General features: G+C 37.7%; 2 protein-coding genes across 2 annotated transcripts in view; one reads left to right on the top strand and one right to left on the bottom strand.

The window, feature by feature from the left end:
* The window catches only part of g6pc3 (glucose-6-phosphatase catalytic subunit 3), a 269,889-nt gene that overhangs the window by 230,644 nt on the left and 16,853 nt on the right, over positions 1-22,392 (top strand). The window lies entirely within an intron of this gene.
* wnk4a (WNK lysine deficient protein kinase 4a) overlaps positions 1-22,392 on the bottom strand; it is a 49,565-nt gene that overhangs the window by 12,605 nt on the left and 14,568 nt on the right. The window contains exons 3-12 of the mRNA XM_083555696.1: positions 18,563-18,735; positions 18,266-18,486; positions 17,945-18,102; positions 14,918-15,006; positions 14,255-14,474; positions 7,847-8,216; positions 5,923-6,086; positions 5,707-5,780; positions 4,489-4,624; positions 2,865-2,981 (exon numbers count right to left, since the gene is read on the bottom strand). Coding sequence (XP_083411822.1) covers positions 2,865-2,981; positions 4,489-4,624; positions 5,707-5,780; positions 5,923-6,086; positions 7,847-8,216; positions 14,255-14,474; positions 14,918-15,006; positions 17,945-18,102; positions 18,266-18,486; positions 18,563-18,735 — 1,722 coding nt within the window. The remainder of the gene's footprint in view (positions 1-2,864; positions 2,982-4,488; positions 4,625-5,706; positions 5,781-5,922; positions 6,087-7,846; positions 8,217-14,254; positions 14,475-14,917; positions 15,007-17,944; positions 18,103-18,265; positions 18,487-18,562; positions 18,736-22,392) is intronic.

Genomic DNA, 22,392 nt, shown 5'->3' with positions numbered 1-22,392 from the left:
CTTTCACTATATATTCCTAGACATCCCAAATAAGAGTGTGGTTTCTGTATGAACTTGTTCAAACTAGTACACACTTTTAATAGCAGGACGGTTATTAATTCAGTTCATTCTCACTTTGTGCTCCTGTAACCCGCTAATAGCTGTGGGTGTACACGGTGTAACCAATAACACTCTAGGAGGGACTCCATACTGCCAAGGCTCTCACATTGAACAAAGAGCTTCTGTATATATCTGTGAGAGCCAGAGCAAATTTCCTACTGAAAAGACATGACTATAATACACATTTGCACTTGCCCACACACCCACACATTCTATATAAAGTCTGAGTCCACTACCAGGAACTGTATTCTACAATTAATTATCTATTAATCCAGAAGTTCAATCAGTTCACAGATACAATTTTGAATGCATTTCTAAAGCAATTCGCACATAAACAATACATACTTATACATATTGATATACACCCTTATAAGCATTATTATTGTTCCCATTGTTTTTACATAGTATACACACATATGGGAACTTAAAATTAGTAAATATATAATCATATATTCTTTTAAATGAATTCATAAACATTCATCAATTTGCTTAAAAGACCACTGCCTGTTTTTAAACCTAGGTTTAAAATTCAATAAAAGGCTTTAATTACTATGGTGTATAAAATGTCTGTCATTATATTTTAAAATGATTAAGGAAAAATAATTTTATACAATTTCAAAAGTACTGGATGAGTCATTACTCCTACTGGAATGAAAATCCGAATGCTCCTTTCTGTTTTTCTTTTTTTACCCATTTGTAGTTAGAGCTCTGAGGAGCTAATAAAATACAACATCTTTGTGGCTTTGTTTTTTCTCCTATAAGAGAACATAAAATATTCTTCTAAACCAATTAATAATCAGCGATTAATTGACTTAGTATGTAAAAAAAAATATATACATAATATTTTTATGCATATACTGCATATACACAACAAATTGTTGCACAATTAACTTTTGGGATAAGTTAATTGTATTATAAACAACAAGCTCCATGTTTTAAAAGGTAAAAAAAAAAAACCCTGAAAGGAGCATTCATTTTCTATTTCCAAGTATTGGGACACCAGGTTTTCTTTTGCCATAAATGGTTCTTCTCAACAAGCTGTTACCACAAAGTTGGAAGTAAACAATTGTAAAGATATGTATAGTTTTTAATAGATAATTTTTTTCTACATTTGACCTAGGAGACCTGAACCTGTTCCAGCTTGACAATGCCCCTGTGCATAAAGCAAGCTCTATGAAGATGTGTACATAGGTTGGATTACAAGACCTCAACCCTACTAAACACCTTTGGGATGAAGTGGAACACTGAGTGCATCCCAGCTCTCCTCACCTACATCAATACCTGACTTTACTAACATCTATAAGCACACTCTAAAATGTCCTTTACTACATCTTCCCAAAATAGTGGAGGTTATTATAACAGCAAATGGAAAATAAATGCCGACTAATATGTTTAAAAAGCACATGCAACTCTTATGCCCAGGTATCCACAAACTTTTGTCCATATAGTACATTTTAAAGTACAGTAAGTTTTTATGACAAGTAATTCAAATTCCTGAACTAATTCTGTGCTTTGTAAAAAGTGCAGCCAGAGAGCTACGTCTTATCAGTGACACTGTTCTTGTACGTGCCTAATATCTGTCTAAGAGATATTAGGCTGTTCTCACAAGAACTGATGAAATGTTTTCCAAGGGTTGTTAAGAAATCCAATTTGTTTTCCCTTTGCCTTCAGGAATACTTGTGATTCTTTACCTGGCCTTATAGGTTTCTCGATGACTTGGCTAGCTTCCAAACAAATTCTTATGTGATAACTGCTAACATGAAATATGTGCTACATTAAAAACAGTTAAATGTTGAACTTGCAGTCTTGTGTACACAACTGACATCACATTACCCGCAATTTAATTGTTATTACACACCAACCACATACTGCAAAAGCTGATGGTCCAGTGGTTAGGGCTTCAGGCTACAAATGTTAAATCATGCCTTAGTTTTACATTATTTGGCCAAATGTATGTCTGCACCTGTTCATCACAACCATTCATGCCTAATCAAATAACATCTGCATTACCCTGGAGTTGGTGCCATCTTTGCAATTTTGTAAAAGTTTTCAATGTCCTTAGATCAACTGATGCCAAATGATATGCAATACAATTTTCTAATATATACAATTTATAATGAGATAGATCTTTTTGCAGAAATGAGCTTAGTGCAATCTGATGTTGTGTGTTGTGTAAAGTGTTTCAAAAGATTATAGATTCTATTTCACGTACTGAAATATAATTATATATTTTCAATTGACACATCTCCTATTCCATTTTCCTTCAAGTTAAACAGTATGCTTCGTTTCTCATTTTTCTCATTGCTGTGTTGAAGTATTGATGAACTCCTATGCAATTCCTTTTGTATAACTGTCTCACAGTCACATTTTTTAAGTCATACGTTTCTTGATCTTTTCTCCGGTGATGTGCAAGTCTTCAGTTTGGAAGACAGTCGCAGCATTAGTGTATCTCAGTGTCACTAAGAGATAGAGAGAAAGTGGTGTTCGGGGGGAGGTGATAAGCGCTCCAATAGAACAGTTACGTAAAGTTGTGACACATTTGTCTTGAGTCCTATAAGGTGTTGTTATAAAACTAGCTGGACAAACTGTTCTGTGACTTGTGGAATCTTCACGCACAATGTATAAGTACTTCATACTTCTGATGTGCTTGGATATATGCATTTGTGCGTGTGTGTGTGTGTGTGTGTGTGTATGTGTGTGTGTGTGTGTGTGTGTGTGTGTGTGTGTGTGTGTGTGTGCGCAAGATACTGTGCAAGTTGGCCTACCATAACAGCAGCGATGTCTTCAGGGTTGTCACCGTCAAGGTCGAATTTGAATGTGACCATTTTATCATTGTGTGTCTGAAGTTGACACTCCACCACCCGATCCACTTTATCAGATAGCTGAAGAAGAAACACACTAAGAATAAGTGGAATGAAGGTTTTTCCACTGCTGCATTCATACAGGCAAAACACTTGAGCAAGACGGACTGTGTGGCTAAATGTAGCAAAACTCAGATGTCATTTTACTTTCTGGGCAAAGCAGTGCACGTATGAGGACTGTTCCATTAGTCACCTAGGCTGCTAGCATCTTATACAATGATAGCCCATGCTGTCCTTTGCATGCATGTCCCCAAAGGGATAGAAATATCTGATAGATAGTCAATTAATTCAATTTTTTTATGAATCCCTTATTGAGTTGAGTTTTTTCATCTTTTATTGAGGACCCATGAAAAGAAGCCACTGTTTACTGTAGACTGAGAGTTATCAGATCCTGTTCCAGCCTGATCTGGTACTGGGTGTAACTGCATCAATTAGCTGAAGGAGTAATTAAGTCTATCAAAGCTCCTCCTAAGGCTATCGTAAATTGTATATATTAGGTAACCATTAGCAACATCATTATTAACTCAGACATTTATGTATGGTATATCTCCACTAAAAACTCAATAACTTGCCTGCCACATCCTTTTTAAATGTGGTTTCTTTTTTTTTATTGTTAGCCATTTCTTCGGACGTCTTTCTAGTACAGAACTGTTTTGGGGAGAGTCATGAAATGAGCATGAAACCTGTTTTCCCACAAAATATAACTGAATCTGTATCAACATGCCAATATTGTACCAAGATATATTTCATGTGTACTTTTTATTTGGTAGAAAATGGCATAATCTTTCCAGTAGTGTGAGCACACAGTCAGTCAAATTATTGGCATGATAAATACAGGTGGGATTAAATCCCAAAGATACTTCACCTCCTTATGTAAAAAAAAATTAACTCCAAACACGGCTTTAGACAGACAACAGTCTCCATTACTACTGTGCCAAAAGTAGCAGCTTCAGTTTTCCATTTTATGCCATTACCTTTTATATCAAAAACTACATTAATTAAATATGCATGAATTATCATAATTATTTATTTATTCTTCTATTTTGGAAGTTTTTAACTGAGATCTTTAAAACATGGTGTGAAACCTTTTCAATATTGGCAGCCTATAGAATAAAAAGCATTCCCCATATTTAGAATTCCAGATGTGCAATTTATTGCAGTTCAGGTTATAACCTGTGTGTATTATTCTGTGGATAATAAATTCTACAAATATTTGAACAAAATTTTATTTGAATATTTCTTCCATCTGGTCTGTCTTATCTGATTACTCTTTCTAACATGAAAATTTGGGTTATATTAGGGAATACCTTCTGCTACTGCCAGGAATTAATGAAATAGTCTGTGAAAGAACATGCTATTTGAATAGAAAAACATAGAGGACACACAATCTATCAAATCTTTTCACAACCAACTAAAATTTGTTTAAATTAAATTAAAATAATCAAAATCAGACTTTGGTACTATACTCCCTGTGGAATGCATCCTGTAATGTTAATTAAACAATAATAAATAGATATAGGAATTGTACCCCTGTAATGCGAAGACGGGATCGTGCCCTCCTCTTGAACAGTTTCGCTGCTGTCCGTCGGCCAGTTGACTTACTGCCCCTCTCTGATTGGCCCTCGTAGCCGTCACTCAAACCGGAGGTCACGTCTGAGGCATAGCTGTAACCATTTAAACTTTCAGCAAACACAACTAAAACAGCTCATTTTATTTAACATATATACCTCTATGGCATATGTACAACGAATGTTTTGAGTGATTATTGTCCAAAAGCAGTGCTTTAACCCTACTGGGACAGAAGTGAAGAAAATAAATATCCAGGTACTGCATGTACTGAATGGAAGTTTTCATGTGTAAGGAGGCGTGTGAGGCTTTCGACTTCTCTGATTGGTCCTTCTCTGACACTATTGGGGAGAGGTTTACTACACAGGGTATAAGTTTGAACTAAATCTAAAAAAATCTGCAAACATTCAAAAGGTCCCTCTAGAACAAAATATCACTGTTTATATATGATGCTGATTTTTGTAGAATTGTTCAAACATAGGACAAAGTTTTCTTTAAGATAAAAAAAAAACTGAGTTTTGAGCCATGAAGGATTGGGAGTATACAATGTTTGTTTTAAGAATAGTTCAGAAAGCTAATTGTGTCTCATAAGTCTTTTGGCACATTAGACCCTGCCAAGTCCTCGCCCTCCTACCACGCTTAGAAAAAAATTTACTAGAGGCCTACTGCTTGGCAAACTTAGAGCTTCCACAATTTCTGCCCACTGTGGTACATAGCAGGGGGGGCTGCAGGGAGGTACATCTTTCTTGAGGACAGTGTTTACTAAATTTAACCAGCAGCAAGCAGCATGAGTGGAATGTGCTCTGTTTTGAAAGATGAGAGGAGAAGACGAAGCCCAGAGGACAATGTGAGTTCCTGTCAAGCCCATTGACACACACACACACACACACACACACACACACACACACACACACACACACACACACACACACACACACACACACCCACACACACACACTTTTGCCTCTCTGCACACATACAAAGTAGCTGTTTTCCAAAACTCTGGAGAGCAAGTGTAAGTGTGCACTCAGGATGCATAGACACAAACCTTTGCATTATATGAATATAAACAGAGACTTTTATTCGTGTTGTTTACGTGCAAGTCCCAGCAGTTTGTGAGTCTGTGTGTATGCGTGTGCAGAAACAGCTAAACCAATGGACACACAAAGTAGGTTCTCACCTGTCGACCGATGAGGAAAAAGGACTGGGAGGCCCCGATATGATTTTGTCGATATTATTACATACAGCAATGCTCTGGCAAAAGAGGATTACAAAAGGATTTTAGACATTATCCCCAGCCTGCGGTATTTTCCTGTGCACACATGTGACAGCACAAAGTAAGATAACTTGAAGTAATCTAAAGCTAAATCGCTGCAGTGTTCTCGTAAGCACATACCGAGGGAAAGCGAAGAAGTGGCATTGGAGGAGTTGAGGTGGGCGTGATAGGGGGCGTGGCCAAATTAGAAGGTGGGGTAGAAGGGCAGCAAATGTTTCCTATGGCAGCATCAAACCCATCTTGAAAGCCAGAGGGACTGAGATACTCGTCTGTCTCGCAATCAGCTGGAGAGATACAAAAACAGAAAATAAAGCAAATAAGATACTGAGCGAAAAAAATTTATACAATTTCTATACAGAATACTATCATTTATAAAACAAAACAATTAAAAAGATAAATAAGACTAAGCATTTGATTAAGACAAACGTAATGGCGTGCTATAAAAAGAGACGTGTTAGAATTTGCATACGGTAGCAGATACAATGCAATCGATGCTTTGGGGTTGAGCTGCTTTATTGGAAGTTAGATTAATCCATGTTTAGAAGGAGATTTTTCCAATTTTTGTCCCTTTCAGCTTTCAGCCCATGTAGTTTTGCATGTGTTAGTACATGTAATTTACAGCTGATTGTTCTTTATTAACGAATGCACATGCATATGATAAATATCAGCGTAAACACTAAATATATTAGGCAAAATAGTTTTTTTGGTTTGCCCTACATTTACACCAACTTTAAAGACGGGTAAACCGCAGTGTGCATTGCTTAATCCCACTGATAATATCATGGCATCTAACATTGAGCACAAAAAATACAAAGTGGTAGAACCCGTAAAAACTTGTGCATATCAATCATAAATTTACGCATACAAATGGTCAAACCCCTGCTGTCACCCTGCTTCGTGATGTCAGACTCTAAAGACAACTATTCATAAGGTTCAAATGAAATGTTTGAACAATTATTGGGTTTGGTCTGCCCACCCACTGTCATTGTTTGCTCACTTGTACAAAGCGGTCTTACCTGTAACCACTTTGCCAAGACATGCACACAACACTTACACACAATCAACACGGTGAGGCACATGACGCAAGGCCTTGTGAGAGTGAATAATTGAACTAATCTCCCTTTTCAGGTTTCCCATTACTCCCCTGTCGAACCCTGCGTGACCCAGTAACTCAAAGCCATGTCCAGCAATGCAAGCGTGCTGATGATTAAAATTAGTTTACGAGGTGAGGTCAGTCGTATAGGAACGTACCTTTCCCAGAATTAAAGCTGTTAGACTTAACACTCCATGAAGGACACTTCGAGAAATTTTACACTTGCAGGCTTACTGCTTTATTGAAGTGTGAGAGGTGCTGCATGCGTATGACATTTTAAACAGCTTGCTAGCAAAAGTCACTCGCAGTATTTAAAACAATGTTGTCTCTTGAACAGATAATTTTTTTAATTTACTCATGTTCTAATAAATGCATTTCCTGTTAACAATGTCTATTATTAGGTCATTCAAACATTTTCAAATGTTGTTCACTGTCATCTGTACAGTAGGTTGGTGCTTTTCTCTAATTCAATGATGTAGCAATGGAAGGGCAGCACAAACAGTTTGACAGCTAGAATCTGATGACAAAATATGTCCTATTCTCTATGCAGCATCAACACAGCTATCCAACAAAGTGAACTGCAGCATGGCATTCATTTACATTTATAGCATTTGGCAGACACCCTTATCCAGACAACTGAGCAGGGGAGGGTTAAGGGCCTTGTTAAAGGGCCTAGCAGTGGCAGCTCAGTGGTGGTGGGATTTGAACCAATGCCTTAATCACTGATCTACCACCACCTCTGATTCTTTCACACTCAGTAAATTTTTAGATATCTTTAGGCTGTATTTGTGTTAAACTGGCTCTTTACTGAACATGCACTTTGTCGGTCGCATCAGCAAATTAACAAAATTAAAAATTGCCTGTTTTCTGTAACACAGACCCAGTAAGCTAATAATGTCCTGAGAACAGTGAGAAGAATTAATACGAGGCTGAATGCGATCTCATGCTCACATGTAATTGAGGAATAGCTGGTGTGGCGAATGTGAAAGTGTTGGTCGGCCTCTGGTTCTTCTGGCTCTTGTAAAAAACCTGCATTGATACCGTAATCTGGAGAGATAACTGGAGAGACAGCAGGAGGGTCATAAAGAGGCAAAGTGGGTGGGATCTGCATTGGGGAAGAGACAGGGCTTTCCAACACTTGGCGAGTGGGCTTAGGCAAAGGTGACTCGGGTTCCTCCTCGATGTTCTCTTCATGCTTCTTCTTTTCCTCCTCACGTATCCGACGCTGTCTCTCGCGTTGTCGTTTGATAGCTGTCACTCGGTCCCGCATTGCCTTGGCAACCAATTTGTAGTCAGCCTCGCACACAAATCCCAGCACCACCTAAGAACGAAAAAACACAATAGATGTTCTGCATGTGTACTACATGTGAAATAAGTTAATGAGTACATCACCTAAAATTCTATAAATATTTAAATAATTTGAAGATGAAAATAAAGATTATGCTAAATGCTCAAACCGAGAAAAAATAACATTAAAGAAAGGTTATACATTAATTTGTATTTGATCGACTACAAACCAGCAAGAATACTCACACACAAAACACCCACACACCCAACCCTGTCCCTTTAGGAAAGAACTCCTAATATAAACTCGTTATGTGCATAAAAGACACCAGTCACAGAATCAACCTCTTCCATTCAAACCTTTTCACCACCATGGGTAAGACCAAAGGATGTCAGGGACAAGATTGTAGACCTGCACAAGGCTGCAATGGGCTACAAGACCATCAGATTGTTGCTTTGGCCATATCTTTTGGGCCATTTTATTTTAATGCTGGAAGGCCCATCCACCACCCATCTTCAGTGTTCAGGTTGAGGCCAGAAGGTTCTCATCCAAGATTCTACAGTGCATGGCCCCATTCATGTGGTGAAGTCTTTCTTTACCATTAGCAGAAAAACAGCACCAAAGCAGAATGTTTCCTACTCTATGTTTGACAGTGGGGATGATGTTCTTATTCATATGAGGTCATATTCAGCATTGCCCTGCCCCACACATAGCGGGTCGAGTTGATGCCAAAGAGCTACATTTTGATCTCATCTGACCATATCACATTCTCCCAAGCCTTCTCTGAATCATTCCGGTGTTCATTGGCAAACTTTAGACAGGCCTGTTCACGTGCATTCTTGACCAGAGAGAGCTTGGTGTGTCCCAGCTTCCTTGAGATCATTAACAAGCTCTTTCCGTGTAATTCTGGTCTGATCCCTCACCTTTCTCAGAATAATCCTTACGCCATGAGGTGAGATTTTGCATGGAGTTTCAGAGCGAGGGCAATTGACTTATCTTGTATTTCTTCCATTTTTAAATTATCGTGTCAACAGTGGTCTCTTTCTACCCAAGCTTCTTTCTTGCTGATAGTCTTAAATCTTGTCCCTGATGTCCTTTGACAGCTCTTTGGTCTTGCCAATGGTGTTGGAGAGGTTTGAATGGAAGAGGTTGATTCTGTGACGGGCGCCTTTTATACACTTAAGAAGTTGATATTAGGAGTTCTTTCTGAAAGGAACACGACTAATTTGGGTGTGTGGTAGTCAGAATTCTTGCTGGTTGGTAGGGGATCAAATACTTATTTCACTCGATCAAATAAACATTTTTAAAAAATTATTTTATTTCTTTTTTTTTAATGTGGTTTTTAACCAGGTTGTTCAACAAGATTTTGGAAGGTAAGAAGATGCCTGAGGAAAAAAGAAGGAGTTTGCTGGTACCGATCTTTAAGAATAAGGGAGATGTGCAGACCTGCAGTAACTACAGGGGAATAAAGTGGATCAGTCACACCATAAAGTTATGGGAAAGAGTAGTGGAAGCCAGGCTGAGAAAAGAGGTGACCATCTGTGAGCAACAGTATGGTTTCATGCCCACAGATGCATTATTTGCTTTGAGAATGTTGATGGACAAGTATAGAGAAGGTCAGAAGGAGTTGCATTGTGTGTCTGTGGAATTAGAATACGCGTACGACAGGGTGCAGAGAGAGGAGTTGTGGTATTATATGAGGAAGTCAGGTGTGTCAGAGAAGTATGTGAGGGTGCTGCAGGACATGTATGAGAACAGTGTGACAGCAGTAAAGTGTGCCGTAGGAACGACAGACTGGTTTAAGGTGAAGGTTGGACTGCATCAAGGATCAGCTCTGAGCCCTTTCCTGTTTGCAGTGGTGATGGACAGTTTGACGGACGAGGTCAGACAGAAGTCTCCATGGACTATGATGTTTGCAGATGATATTGTGATTTGTGGTGAGAGTAGGGAGCAGGTTGAGGAGAGCCTGGAGAGCTGGAGGTATGTGCTGGAGAGATGGGGAATGAAAGTCAGTAAGAGTAAGACAGAGTAAATGTGTGTGAATGAGAGGGAGGGCAGTGGAGTGGTGCGGTTGCAGGGAGAAGAGGTGGATAAGGTGGATGAGTTTAGGTACCTGGGGTCAACAGTGCACAGTAATGGAGAGTGTGTTAGAGAAGTGAAGAAAAGAGTGCACGCAGAGTCGAGTGGGTGGGGAAAAGGAAAAGCAGGAGTGATTTGTGATAGAAGAGTATCTGCAAAAGTGAAAGGGAAAGTTTATAGGACTGTGGTGAGACCTGCAATGTTTTATGGTTTAGAGACAGTGGCATTGAGTAAAAGACAGGAGGTGGAGCTGGAGGTAGCAAAGCTGAAGATGTTGAGGTTTTCGTTGAGAGTGATGAGGATGGACAGGATTAGAAGCGAGTTTATTAGAGGGACAGCACATGTAGGACGTTTTGGAGACAAGGTGAGGGAGGCACGATTGAGATGGTTTGGAAATGTGCAGAGGAGGGACATTAGGCATATCGATAGGAGAATGCTGAGGATGGAGCCACCACGAAGGAGGAAAAGAGGAAGGCCAAGGAGGAGGTTTATGGATGTGGTGAGGGAGGACACGCAGGTAGTTGGTTTGAAAGAGGCAAATGTAGAGGACAGGAGGGTATGGAGATGAATAATTTGCTGCCACGACCCCTAATGGGAGCACCTGTAAGAAGAAAAATTATTAAAATCAACCTACCATAAAAATAAAAAAAATTTGTCTGTTAATTTCTTCGTAAGAAGGTAAATTGACAAATAATTATTTCCCCCAACCCCAATGTGTAAAATTTTACCTTTATCTTCACTAAGTGTCAGAAAAGCATGCCTTTCCTCATGACTTTGAAGTGAATACTTGTCACATGACCACAAGCATAACCTCACTGTGTGGAGTATCAGTACTCTCACTGTGTGTCTGTAATAACAGTAATCTCAAAAGTACTAAACCTTTTTATAAGTACTATATAAGAACTATAAAATGTAGAGTAAGAGTATAATACATATGACATGCTTGTCTATTTGTCCTTTTTCTATTCCCAGTGATTGCTATTTTTTGTGTGATTGGGAATTTATGCACTGACTAAATTGACATTAAGTTGAATTTGGTTAGGTTACATGGGGAATGCATAAACTGTGTATATCATACTGCAACACATTCTATCACTGTAACAGTCTTTAGATACTAAGTGAGTTTATCAGAGTTTATTAGTCTGTAACATCTATACGTTTATCCTTGATTGGAGTGAATCTCTGGTTGCATTTCTTCCCAAACAATCTAAGTCACATGTTCTGGACTGTCTATCATCATCTCAGTCAGCCAGATTAACCTGATAACTGAAAGCCGATCAGTAAATTTGTTCTTGATGAAAAGTGCACGGTGAGAGAAAGGAAGGATTGTGGAAGTCTTGCTCAATTAACAGGAGGTCCGGTCCTCTTAAATCCTCTGGTGAAGAGAAGTGGCCAGATGGGTTGTTTTGTGACACACCTCTAAAGCTACTTTACAATGAAGCATGTGACCTCTTCTTCCACCTGTATCTTGCATCTCATATTACTGAAACGATGATTAAGTTGCTGAGCTGTGTCCTTGAATGTTGTTTTGCAGCCAGAGACACTGCACAGCTAAATATGGCCTTGTGCCTCTGCTCCAAAAGTGGTAAATGATAATTATCTTACGCAGGACCCTACTAAGGGAACATCTTACAGATCTTAATATATGCACTTTAATTGCATTTGAAGCGTAAGGTTAAAGGGTTCTGGAAGTGTTCTTAAATTCTTAAACACAGGAAGAGTTTGTAATGAGCACTCAGTGAGGACATACAAATCCACCAGGTCACTCACATAAGGTTCCAGAGAAAAGTGAAACCTGAGCCTATTTTCACCAAGCATCCCAGTCTGAAAAAAATACGAACCCTTATTAAATGGGTACAACCAAGCCCTCCTCTTCTACAGTCAGACAGATTAGCTATACAAACAGCTATTAAAGTATGATATTCATTACATGAGAAAATCATGCACATTTTTAGGCAGACTATTTAACCTTGTGTTCAAACTGTTTTCAGCATAAAGTTAATATTATTTGCTCAAAAGTTTTAATAAAAGGTGATGTTATAGACCAATCTGCAATTCCACTGATTTGTCATGATACCTTGAACTGTCATGACACCATATACTTACATTTACATTTATGACTTTTCACAGACACCCTTATCCAGAGCGACTTTTATTTTAAAAGACATTTATACCATTTTCACAACTAAACAGCTATGGAGTTAAGGGCCTTGCTCAGGGGCCCAGGAGTGGCAGCTTGGTATGGCTGGGATATGAACTCATGACCTTCCAAAGTCTAACGACTTAGTCCAATGCATTAACCACTAAGCTACGACATATTATTAATGTATTTAAATACATTTACATTAACTGGTCCCTCCAAAAGTGTTGAAACAGTTAGGCCCATTATAACGTTGTTGAGATAAACTGAGGGCATTCAAGTCTTAGTGACATAAGTTCAAAAGATGAATTTGTGACATCAGAATGTCTGCTTTATTTTTGCAGAATAATTGCTGCATTGGCTATGGCCTATGCTTGTACATTCGCTCTGATTTCACCTTTCTCAAAATCAGGAATGACTGGCATTTCTCCAACAGACAACTCTCTGGTCCAACATATTGGCTCATCCTATTTATCAAGATATGTATTCCTGACTACATTGCACTTATTCAATATACAGTCATTTAAAAAAATCGGCACTCTTGCAATTCTGTCAGAAACTACAACACGTCTCTCAAAAAAATTTTCCAATTACAAATGTTGAGAAACAAATTGTGAAAAAACATGGACAATCTCAAGGCTACAAGTCTATCTCCAGAGTTCTTAATGTTGCTGTGACCACTGTGCACAATATCATCAAGATGTTTACAGCCAAAGGCACTTTAGCTAACCTACCTGGACATGGACAGTAAGAGCAAAATTAATGAAAAATGACAACAAAGGATTATTCGAATAGTGAATAAAGAACCCTGATTAACTTCCAAACCAATTCAAGCTGAGCTGCAGACACAGGGTACAACAGTGTCAGCTCGCACTCTCTGTTGCCATCTGAGTGAAAAGAGACGCTATGGTAGGAGACCCAGGAGGACACCACTGCTGACAGAAACATATACGTATAAAAAAGCAAGACTTGAGTTTTCCAAAACGTATGTGACAAAACCACAATGCTTCTGTGAGAACATACTGTGGACAAATGAGACAAAAGTAGAGTTTTTTGTAAACGACATCAAGGCACTGTTTACAGAAAAAGAAATGATCCCTTCAAAGAAAAGAATTCGCCTAGAGTCGAACATGTTGGAGGTAAAAGATGTTTTGATGTTGCTTTGCTGCTTCTGGCACTGGATGCCTTGACTGTGTGGACGGTATCAAGAAATCTGTTAATTACCAAAGAATTTTGGTGTGCAATGTAATGGCCAGTGTCAGAAAGCTGCATCTTCACCAGAGGTCATGGGTTTCCAGCAGGACAATGACCCAAAACACACTTCAAAACGCACTCAGAAAAGGTTACAAACAAAGCGAAAGAGAGTTCTGAAATGGCCAGCAATGAGTCCATATCTGAATCCAATAGAACACCTGTGGAGAGCTCTCAAAACAGCAGTTGGGAGAAGGCTTCCTTCCAATCTGAATGATCTGGAGCAGTTTGCAAAAGAAGAGAGGTCCAAAATTCCAGTAGAGAAGTGTAAGAAACTCATTAATGGTTACGGGAAGCGATTGATTTCAGTTATTTTTTCCAAAGAGGGTGCTACCAAATATTTAATATTAAGTTGAGGTTGGTAATAATTTTGTCTAGTGCATTTCTTTGGGTTCTGTGTGGAATTTTATCAGATTTGACTTTCCTTCTCTGTTTTTTTGTGTTGTTCCAAATGCAAACAAAAAATAAACATGTGAGTACCAAAACATTTGCAACTGCAACAATTTTCTGAGAGAAGGGTTGCATTTTCTGACAGAATTGCAATTAGTACTGACATTTTTGGCCATGACTGTAATTGTTCTTCTTGGAATTTGCATTCACTTACCATCTCCTGCGCCACCTCTTCGGGAACATCCTTGTAGAGCTCGAACAGAAATTCAATGGCATTGTTGTCCTTGTATTTGCCATGGAGCTTCTTGGTGCCATCCATGCGCAGCCAGAGTTTCAGGCTTGACTTCTCCATGTCGTCCTCTTCTGCAAGCTCGACACGCACACCATTGTGGTCCTGGAAGAATACATGCTCCAGTAGGTCCTGAATGGTGTATCTGCCCATGGAGATGAATGGGAATTGATAGACATTATTTTATTTTATAGGTGCTATTTGTTTGAAGCATGCTATTGTTCTAGACAAAAAGAAGAGGTTGCTTGGAGCCTGAACACTAGAGATGCTGCAAAACAACCAGGATTTAATTCATGTGGAAAAATTATATGGCAGATTTAATTAAAGCTCTTTTGTTAGACACAAAGATTATTATCTTCAATGGGAAAGACTGGATGCAGCGAGTGTAAGCAAATGAATCAGGCTAATTAAATTGTACAATGACAATCCATATTTAAAAATAACCTCATTACTGATTAGCTTGGTTAAAGAAATGGCTCAAATACTTCCCCAAAAATCATTCATTCTCCTTGTTATTGAAAGTGTCTTAAAGAAAACTATTTTAAACTAGAATTCAAACCTATGGCATGGTAGAAAAACACGAGTTACCGTTCATCTTTGTTCATTCGTATGCATCCTTCTATAATCTCTTTCAGCTCAGGAACTTTTACTTTGTAAAAGCTGTTTGGTTTCATTCCCTGAAACACGAAATAAATACAAGAGAAATGTTAAATATGAGACTTCATATACAAGATTTACAGCAAACCATCAAAAAGCAAGGGCTTCAGAGTATGTATATTATTTCTCATTTAAAAGTAAAACATATGTGATGAGGTTCCACGCTGTATCACACTTATGTAATGTAGTTGGTATGGACTTAGAAAGTATGTACTAAGGGCTGGGCTATTGTAGCTCATAAAGCTGAAATGGAAGTACGTGAACAGCAAACCACACAGTAATTTACTGGTATTACAGCAGGCCAAAATCTGCCCTATCTCACAGAGCCAATATCAACACATGACTACCCACATACATTTACACAACATACACACTATATTAAGATACAGTAGTAGCCTCCAAACATTCAGTAGCAATTTTTTATCACATATATATATATAAATAAAAGAGCACCTTTTTGGTCCACTGGTACATCAAACACTATACCACTTCATTCCCTATTAATATATTTGTTTACTATGGAAGTATATTTTGATACTTTGATACACTTTGATATAATGAATCAGTATTAGTTAATGATAAATTATGAAATAAAAACTCCTACAATTGTGCTGTTAATCATAATTTAACAGTGAATATTTATTTTGTATACAAAGTATATAGTTTAAAAATGGATAAACATGTTTGTAGGCCATTGACTTTGTACATGAACATGCAAGCTTACCAAATAATACATGGATCATGCATGAACAACTCTTCTACTCAACAGTATGAGATAAATTTTTTACATCAAATTAATTAAAGAATTAACAAGGCTGTGGTGTAATGGAACAGTTTATAGTAATGTTTACTGCTGAATGAATAAGTATCTGGTGTCACTTATGTTATCTTAAAACCGTTGTTTCCTCACCAGCTATCTTTTTTTTTTGTCTCTTGCTCTCTATCTGGCAGTTCAAGTCTTTGAAAATGTAATGCTACTGATACGCTGACTGTTAAAAAAATGTTGACACTGGCCATTTTTATAATAAACAAGTTTAAAATCTAATTCGGTTAAAGCGAATTTACTGGTAACATAAAAACAATGAAGTGTTTGAGTTAGCACATTAAATTATCTGTGATTTGCATTGCAGCTGTCATTACTGAGCTACTGTTAAAGAAAATTAATCAACACCGAATGTCCAATCACAGTCTTTCAATGGTGCAGTGGAATAAGGGCGATTAACAGCTCCCTATTAAATGTTATCACGTCATTATAGAATTCGATTTGCTCCACATTTCCCACGAGATTACTGAGCACGTGCAGAAATGCACTTAGCCTATCACTCGGCTTAAAGGAGCACTGTTGCTAAGCCATCGCCTCACACCCTTTCCCTATGGCCCCATGATGTTTGTGGAGCCTCTAAAGAGCATGCAGTTTTATGAAGCACTGTATTCATGGATCACTGCAGATACCATTTTCACTTTACTACAACTTTTGTTTTTGTTAATTACACTTTACAGCCACAGGCCTGGATTATGCACTTTCTTTTAACGTCCTTTGTTTATCTTTTTTGCACAGACACATGCATGAATATTTAAACCATTAAAAAGTGCTCTGTGTTCACTAAGTTGACGTCTTACTTATGTGTCTGTGGATGGCGTAATATGAGATGATTCACATATGTGTGTTGTAACCTTTCCAGTCTAGCTAAATGTGTGCCTTGTGAGTATTTGGACTATGAAACAATGTTTGTTCTTTTGGCCCAGTGCTGAAGTGATTGGATTTTAAAATGAAGCAATTGTTAATCTGCAGAATGTCTCTAATGTACAGAATGTCATTAAAACATTCTTACCCTTAAATGTAAACTGACATTCTGCACTTAACCTTATTGTTACTGTTCGACTTTAAAATCCAATATCTGGACCATGCAGACAAATTAGGCGGTGCAGTGTAACTTTCAAATGGTAAATAAGATGATGATCTAATGGACCTCTAAATATAAATCTTTATGGGATTAGGAATCATTGAAATGCAGTTTGATAACATCTTGTGAAATCTTTCTAGCTTTCTCTCTCTCTCTCTCTCTCTCTCTCTCTCTCTTTCTCTCTCTCTCCCTCTTTTATATATATATATATATATATATATATATATATATATATATATATATATATATATATATATATATATATATATATATATATATATATACACATATAAACAGACAGACAGACAGACGGACAGACAGTCTATCTATCTATCTATCTATCTATCTAGATAGATAGATAGATAGATAGATAGATAGATAGATAGATAGATAGATAGATAGATAGATAGATAGATAGATAGATAGATAGATAGATAGATAGATAGATAGATAGATAGATAGATAGATAGATGTGTGGACACAAAATGTCTCATTTCATCGCTGACAAACAGGTTGTTTGGTGACAGATGACTTTGCGAATTTCTCTAGTTTTTTAACAGTTACATAATAGAAAAGGGTCGCCTGCAGTGTGTTTTCAAAAACACCCATGTAATGATGGGATCATTGCAGGGGACATTCCAGAGTTCATGGCAGATCTAATCGACTCCAGCCACAAAAATTAAGTCTGTGCTCAAGGTCAATCCTCAGAGAGCTTTAAAGGAAATGGGAGGAAATGAGGACAGAAGGGGTAAAAAAATAAGAGCGAGACATATAGTGGAATGTTTACTGTTCTGTTCCACGCTGGGTTCAAGTTTGGATCTTGTAGCAGTACATGGGGCCTCCCATAGTTGGGCTAGATAAAGACTTCCAGATGGACATGCATATGGAGCTTATGTAAACCTAGTTCATGTTGTGCCACACATTGCAAACATGAACAACAATGGAGGGGACAACAATGAATAGAAGAAAAAATTATATCCAACTGTTCGGTGCGTTACCTGTTGCTACTGTTTTTGAAAATCGAATGAATGAATGAACATCGTTTCAAACTTACACTTGTGACTTTGCGGTAGATTTGTGCTGCGTTTTGGCATTCAGAGTATGGGTATTCTGATGTAGTCATCTCTAAGATGCACATGCCAAAGGCATACACATCAACAGCCTCGTCATATTTCTCCTCATACATCTCTGGAGCCATAAACTCCGGTGTTCCTGGAAAACAGAAGATTAAAAAAACGTATACTACCAGAATTTTTGTGTCTAGAAAAAGCTTAGATTGTCCATCATCAACACATACTGTGACGTTCACTAATTTATAAGGTGTATAATCAGCACCAATATTGTGAGAATACAGTGAGAAACTGTGAGAGCTTACCGATTACACTCTTAGCAAACGATGCTCTTTTAAGTGTAGCAAGTCCGAGATCGCCAATTTTTACGCTCCCTGTGGGTCCCGTAATAAAGATGTTGTCACATTTCAGATCTCTGTGGATGATTGGGGGAGCTCGAGTGTGCAGGAAGTGAAGCCCTTTTAGTATCTGCCGGCTCCAGCGCTGAAGAAGCTTTGGCTTCATTTCCTTAAATCGTTTCAGATACCTGTACAGTCAGAGGAAACAAACTTCATGAGTTCAAGAACAGGAAAAATCTCTCTCAGCTTCAAAACCAAACTCACGTTTTGAGAGTGCCGGAGGTCATAAGTTCTGTGACAAGCAAGACACATTTATGTCCTTTCACCGTGGACTTCCAGGAGTCATAAAAGCGAACAATGTTTGGGTGCTGAAGGTTCTTCAACATCTCCACCTCCTCGCTGAATCTCTGGCGCTCCACTTTAGTCAGTTTCCGTGTCTGAGGAAGAAGTTAACAAAAAAATTTAAGAATTGACCAAGCGACATGGTGGTGCAGCATCATAGCCTCTTTGTTCCAAGTGCCATGGTTCAATCCTGACCTCTGAGGATTCACATGGGCTCCCCGTGTCTCTTTGTCTCCTCTCTCCTGCAACTAAGTTCAGTGGCTATGCTAAGTTGCTCTGGTTGTGAATGTGGCATCCATCCAGGGTACATTCCCACCTAATGCCAGTGAGCTCTAGGATTGACTCCAATTTCACTGTAATGCTTAAATGATTGAATTATGAGAACATTTTTGTAATAAAATAAATATATTTATAGGGTTGAACAAATAAAAATTTTATTAGCATCAGCACCTTTGTTCATCTGCATCAAATAATATGATTCAAATTCAGAAGATTCGCTTAAAAAAACTTTAGTCCAAATATATTTGTATTTTCTTTCCACTAACTTGTGTAACACTAATATTAACAAAAAATCCAAAAATTAACAGAACACTTTATATCTCTGCAGAGAAGAAACAACACCAAAGAGTGCATGACAATGTTACCAGAAAAAGTTGGCAGCAGAAATCTTTAAACCCTATTGTCCAGTTTGTTGAGAGAATGTGAGATTGATTTCATGAGACCATAAAAATTTATGGTTTTCATGGTGTCTAATAGAACAAAATAGGCTGTGCTCTATTAGTGAGAGGAATGGCATAATTCTCTTTGTCAATCACAATGACAACAACCCAGCAAAGGCATTGTGAGTTCATTTATGCTTCCTCTGAGTATGTTTAGTTGCCTGTAGAATGTTGGCTGATTGGTGGTGTATGATGGTGAAAGCTGTCTGTTGGGTAGGAATTGGCAGATTACTAACTTTTGGATAAAAATCAATCTATTCCAAACACAAGACTATATTCAATATTTGTTCCTTATTATATTTACTAGCTTACTAGCTTGAAATGCAGAATAGCTCAACTTTTCCAGTTACCAACTAATAATTACCACATCTGACCATGATAGGTTCAAGCTGCTGAGCCATTTAGCGAAATCACAAAACGCTCAAATGCAGCGCTCTCTTCCAAACTATTTTAATATATCAAAGCACTGAGAAAAGCTTGGTTTTTCCAAGAACAATCTGGAAAAAATATTCCTGCCACCATTATTTGTGCCGGGACTGCATTGAAGTTTATTGTATATATTCCATTACTGTTCATTATCAAACCACTGATTCAAACATTACACAAACGAACAAGCAGAAAATTTCATAGCAAATTATGCTGAAACAAGTTGCATTTCTCTGCCTTACATTTGTCATTATTAAAACCATTATGTGATTTTCGACAACAACCACATCCTACAGCAATCTATGACTTAGTATTTATCTTGGCTCCCGTATTTTATTAGAGTTAAGTCAAGCTGAATCCCACTAAAAGCAGGTAACTACCTGCAGAGCAGCTGTGATGGAAGAGTGTTACATAATCATGTGAATTCTGTTATCCCTTGTTTAGAGCGTGATCCAAAATGAGGAATCCCAGGTAACTTCTAGGAACTGCCTGAATGCATGAATCACTAGGCAACAAAACCCTTTTTTATGCTTTGGTGAGTTATGAAAGGCTTGATTTAGCTCAGGGCCTCTTGGCCAATGGCAGGTTGTTGGAAAAAGTCTTCCCATGAGGCCAGAGCAAGCACCATGAATCCTGCATTCAAGGAGTTTGTGGAAAAAACGTGTGTGTGCATGTACAACTTTTGAACAACCAAACTGTAATGATGTAGACTTGTGTAACACACACCTAATCAGCTTTGTGTCAACACAAGAGTGCCAAACACCTAAAGCTATTCTTTGCAAATCAATCGAATGTCAATACTGAAACAGCTACAGCATGTATGTCTGCATAGGTGAGTAGATTTTTTCCGCTTGGCTGTAGTGATTGATGACCTACATTTCTCACAGTTATATATATAACATTGTTAGCATGGATGGTTTACATAATCTAATCGTAATAAATGGATAGACATTTAAAAATAAAATGTATTAAAAAAAAAGTTGAGGAATCGGCGGTTTATAGCTATGTTAACAATAAAGATTTACAGTGGTCCCCGGAACTCCCAGAGGTTACGTTCTAAGAGACCTTGAGTTCCGAAAACTCGCAAATTTTGGACGCACCCCCGCAGCCCCTATGGTACCTTAGTGAATTAATATGGACATTATGTCACTTAAATACCATAATGTGTTTTTTGAAAAAATTTTAATTCCTAACATTCCTGAATATTTGTTCCCGCTGTGGATTCCCCCAAATTTTAAGATAATCCACAACTTGCTGTTAGTTAGGTTCCAAATGAGAACCCGTGAATTTTCCAAGCCACGAATTATCGGGGGTTGACTGTATATTCGAATGTAAGCCAACTGTGTGGTTCATTAATAATTAAAAATCATAACTACTCATGTATTAAAACACTACACTGTAATAATCCCGATATGCTCTTATAATAACCTCCACTCTCTCAGGAAGGCTGTTCCAGTATATTTTGGAGTACAATTGTGGAGATTTGTGATTACTCAGGGTAAGGAGGCCTTCAGTGCTGTCTGTGGTCCAATTCATCCCAAAAGTGTTCAGTATGGTTAAGGACAGAGCTCAATAGCAGGTTACTGAAGATCTTCCACTCTATCTCATGTAAACCATATCTTCATGGAGCTTGCTTTGTGTTTTGTCAAGTAAAGGAAATAATTCAATGCTACAGCATCCAAAGGCATCCTATACAATTGCGTGCCTCTAACGTGTGCTAACAGTTTGGGAAAGAAGCACATATGGCTGGAAAATTCAGGTGTCCTAATACTTTTGTCTATATGGTGTAACTTCAATAATTCTTACTGTTTAACTGTGGCTCTCTCTGTGTTTCTGTGTGTGACTTTCTGTGTAAATGTGGCTCTGTTTTTAGTCTAGCAGCACTACAGCTGCCACTTGCTTCTGACTGAAGTTTATTTGGACAGAACCCCAAGCCAAACAAAGCAAATGTAAATGTGAGCAATATGTCAAACTCAGAAATTGCACACCAAGTCAACCCTTAATGCGTTCTTTCAATATTAGCCTAATAATAAAAAAAAAAAAACCTTTTAGCCTGTTGCTTATAAGCCTAATATAAAATTCATCATAAGAACCAAAACAATTTACAAAGTGTTATCAAAGGGTGTTACTGGTTGACATGTAGCACATATGGCATTGCAATATTTTAGGGAAATATTTGGTGTTTAAATACGATATTGATTTATATTTGTTATACTGGGTCTCATATTGAATATCACTAACAATTTGTATTACATTTTTTATTACATTAATAAAAAAACTTTTTTTCAGTGTTTTGCACTTGGGCTGAATCAAATATGTGACCCAATTTCTCAATATATGTCTCTAAAATATTTTATTTGAATAATAGATGCTTATTGTAATTTTGTAATATTGTAATGTTTTTCTTTGTCTTTGAACTTTGTCAGATGTGAATGTGACAGGTTATTTTGCGGTTTATTATCAAATCTACACTTTTATGTGTTCGTGTGTTATACATGTGCACTTAAGGCACTAATGCTATTACTGAATTCAGACATCATGACTCCATGTCTAACAGCAGACCGGATTGTGTGCCAGTTTGTTCAGTTGAAGATTCAACATCCAGCT

The sequence above is a fragment of the Silurus aristotelis genome (assembly GCF_946808225.1).
Source record: "Silurus aristotelis genome assembly, chromosome: 12".
Lineage (NCBI taxonomy): Eukaryota > Metazoa > Chordata > Actinopteri > Siluriformes > Siluridae > Silurus > Silurus aristotelis.
Note: the sequence above shows the minus strand (reverse complement) of the source record. Positions and strands in the feature narration are given on the sequence as shown.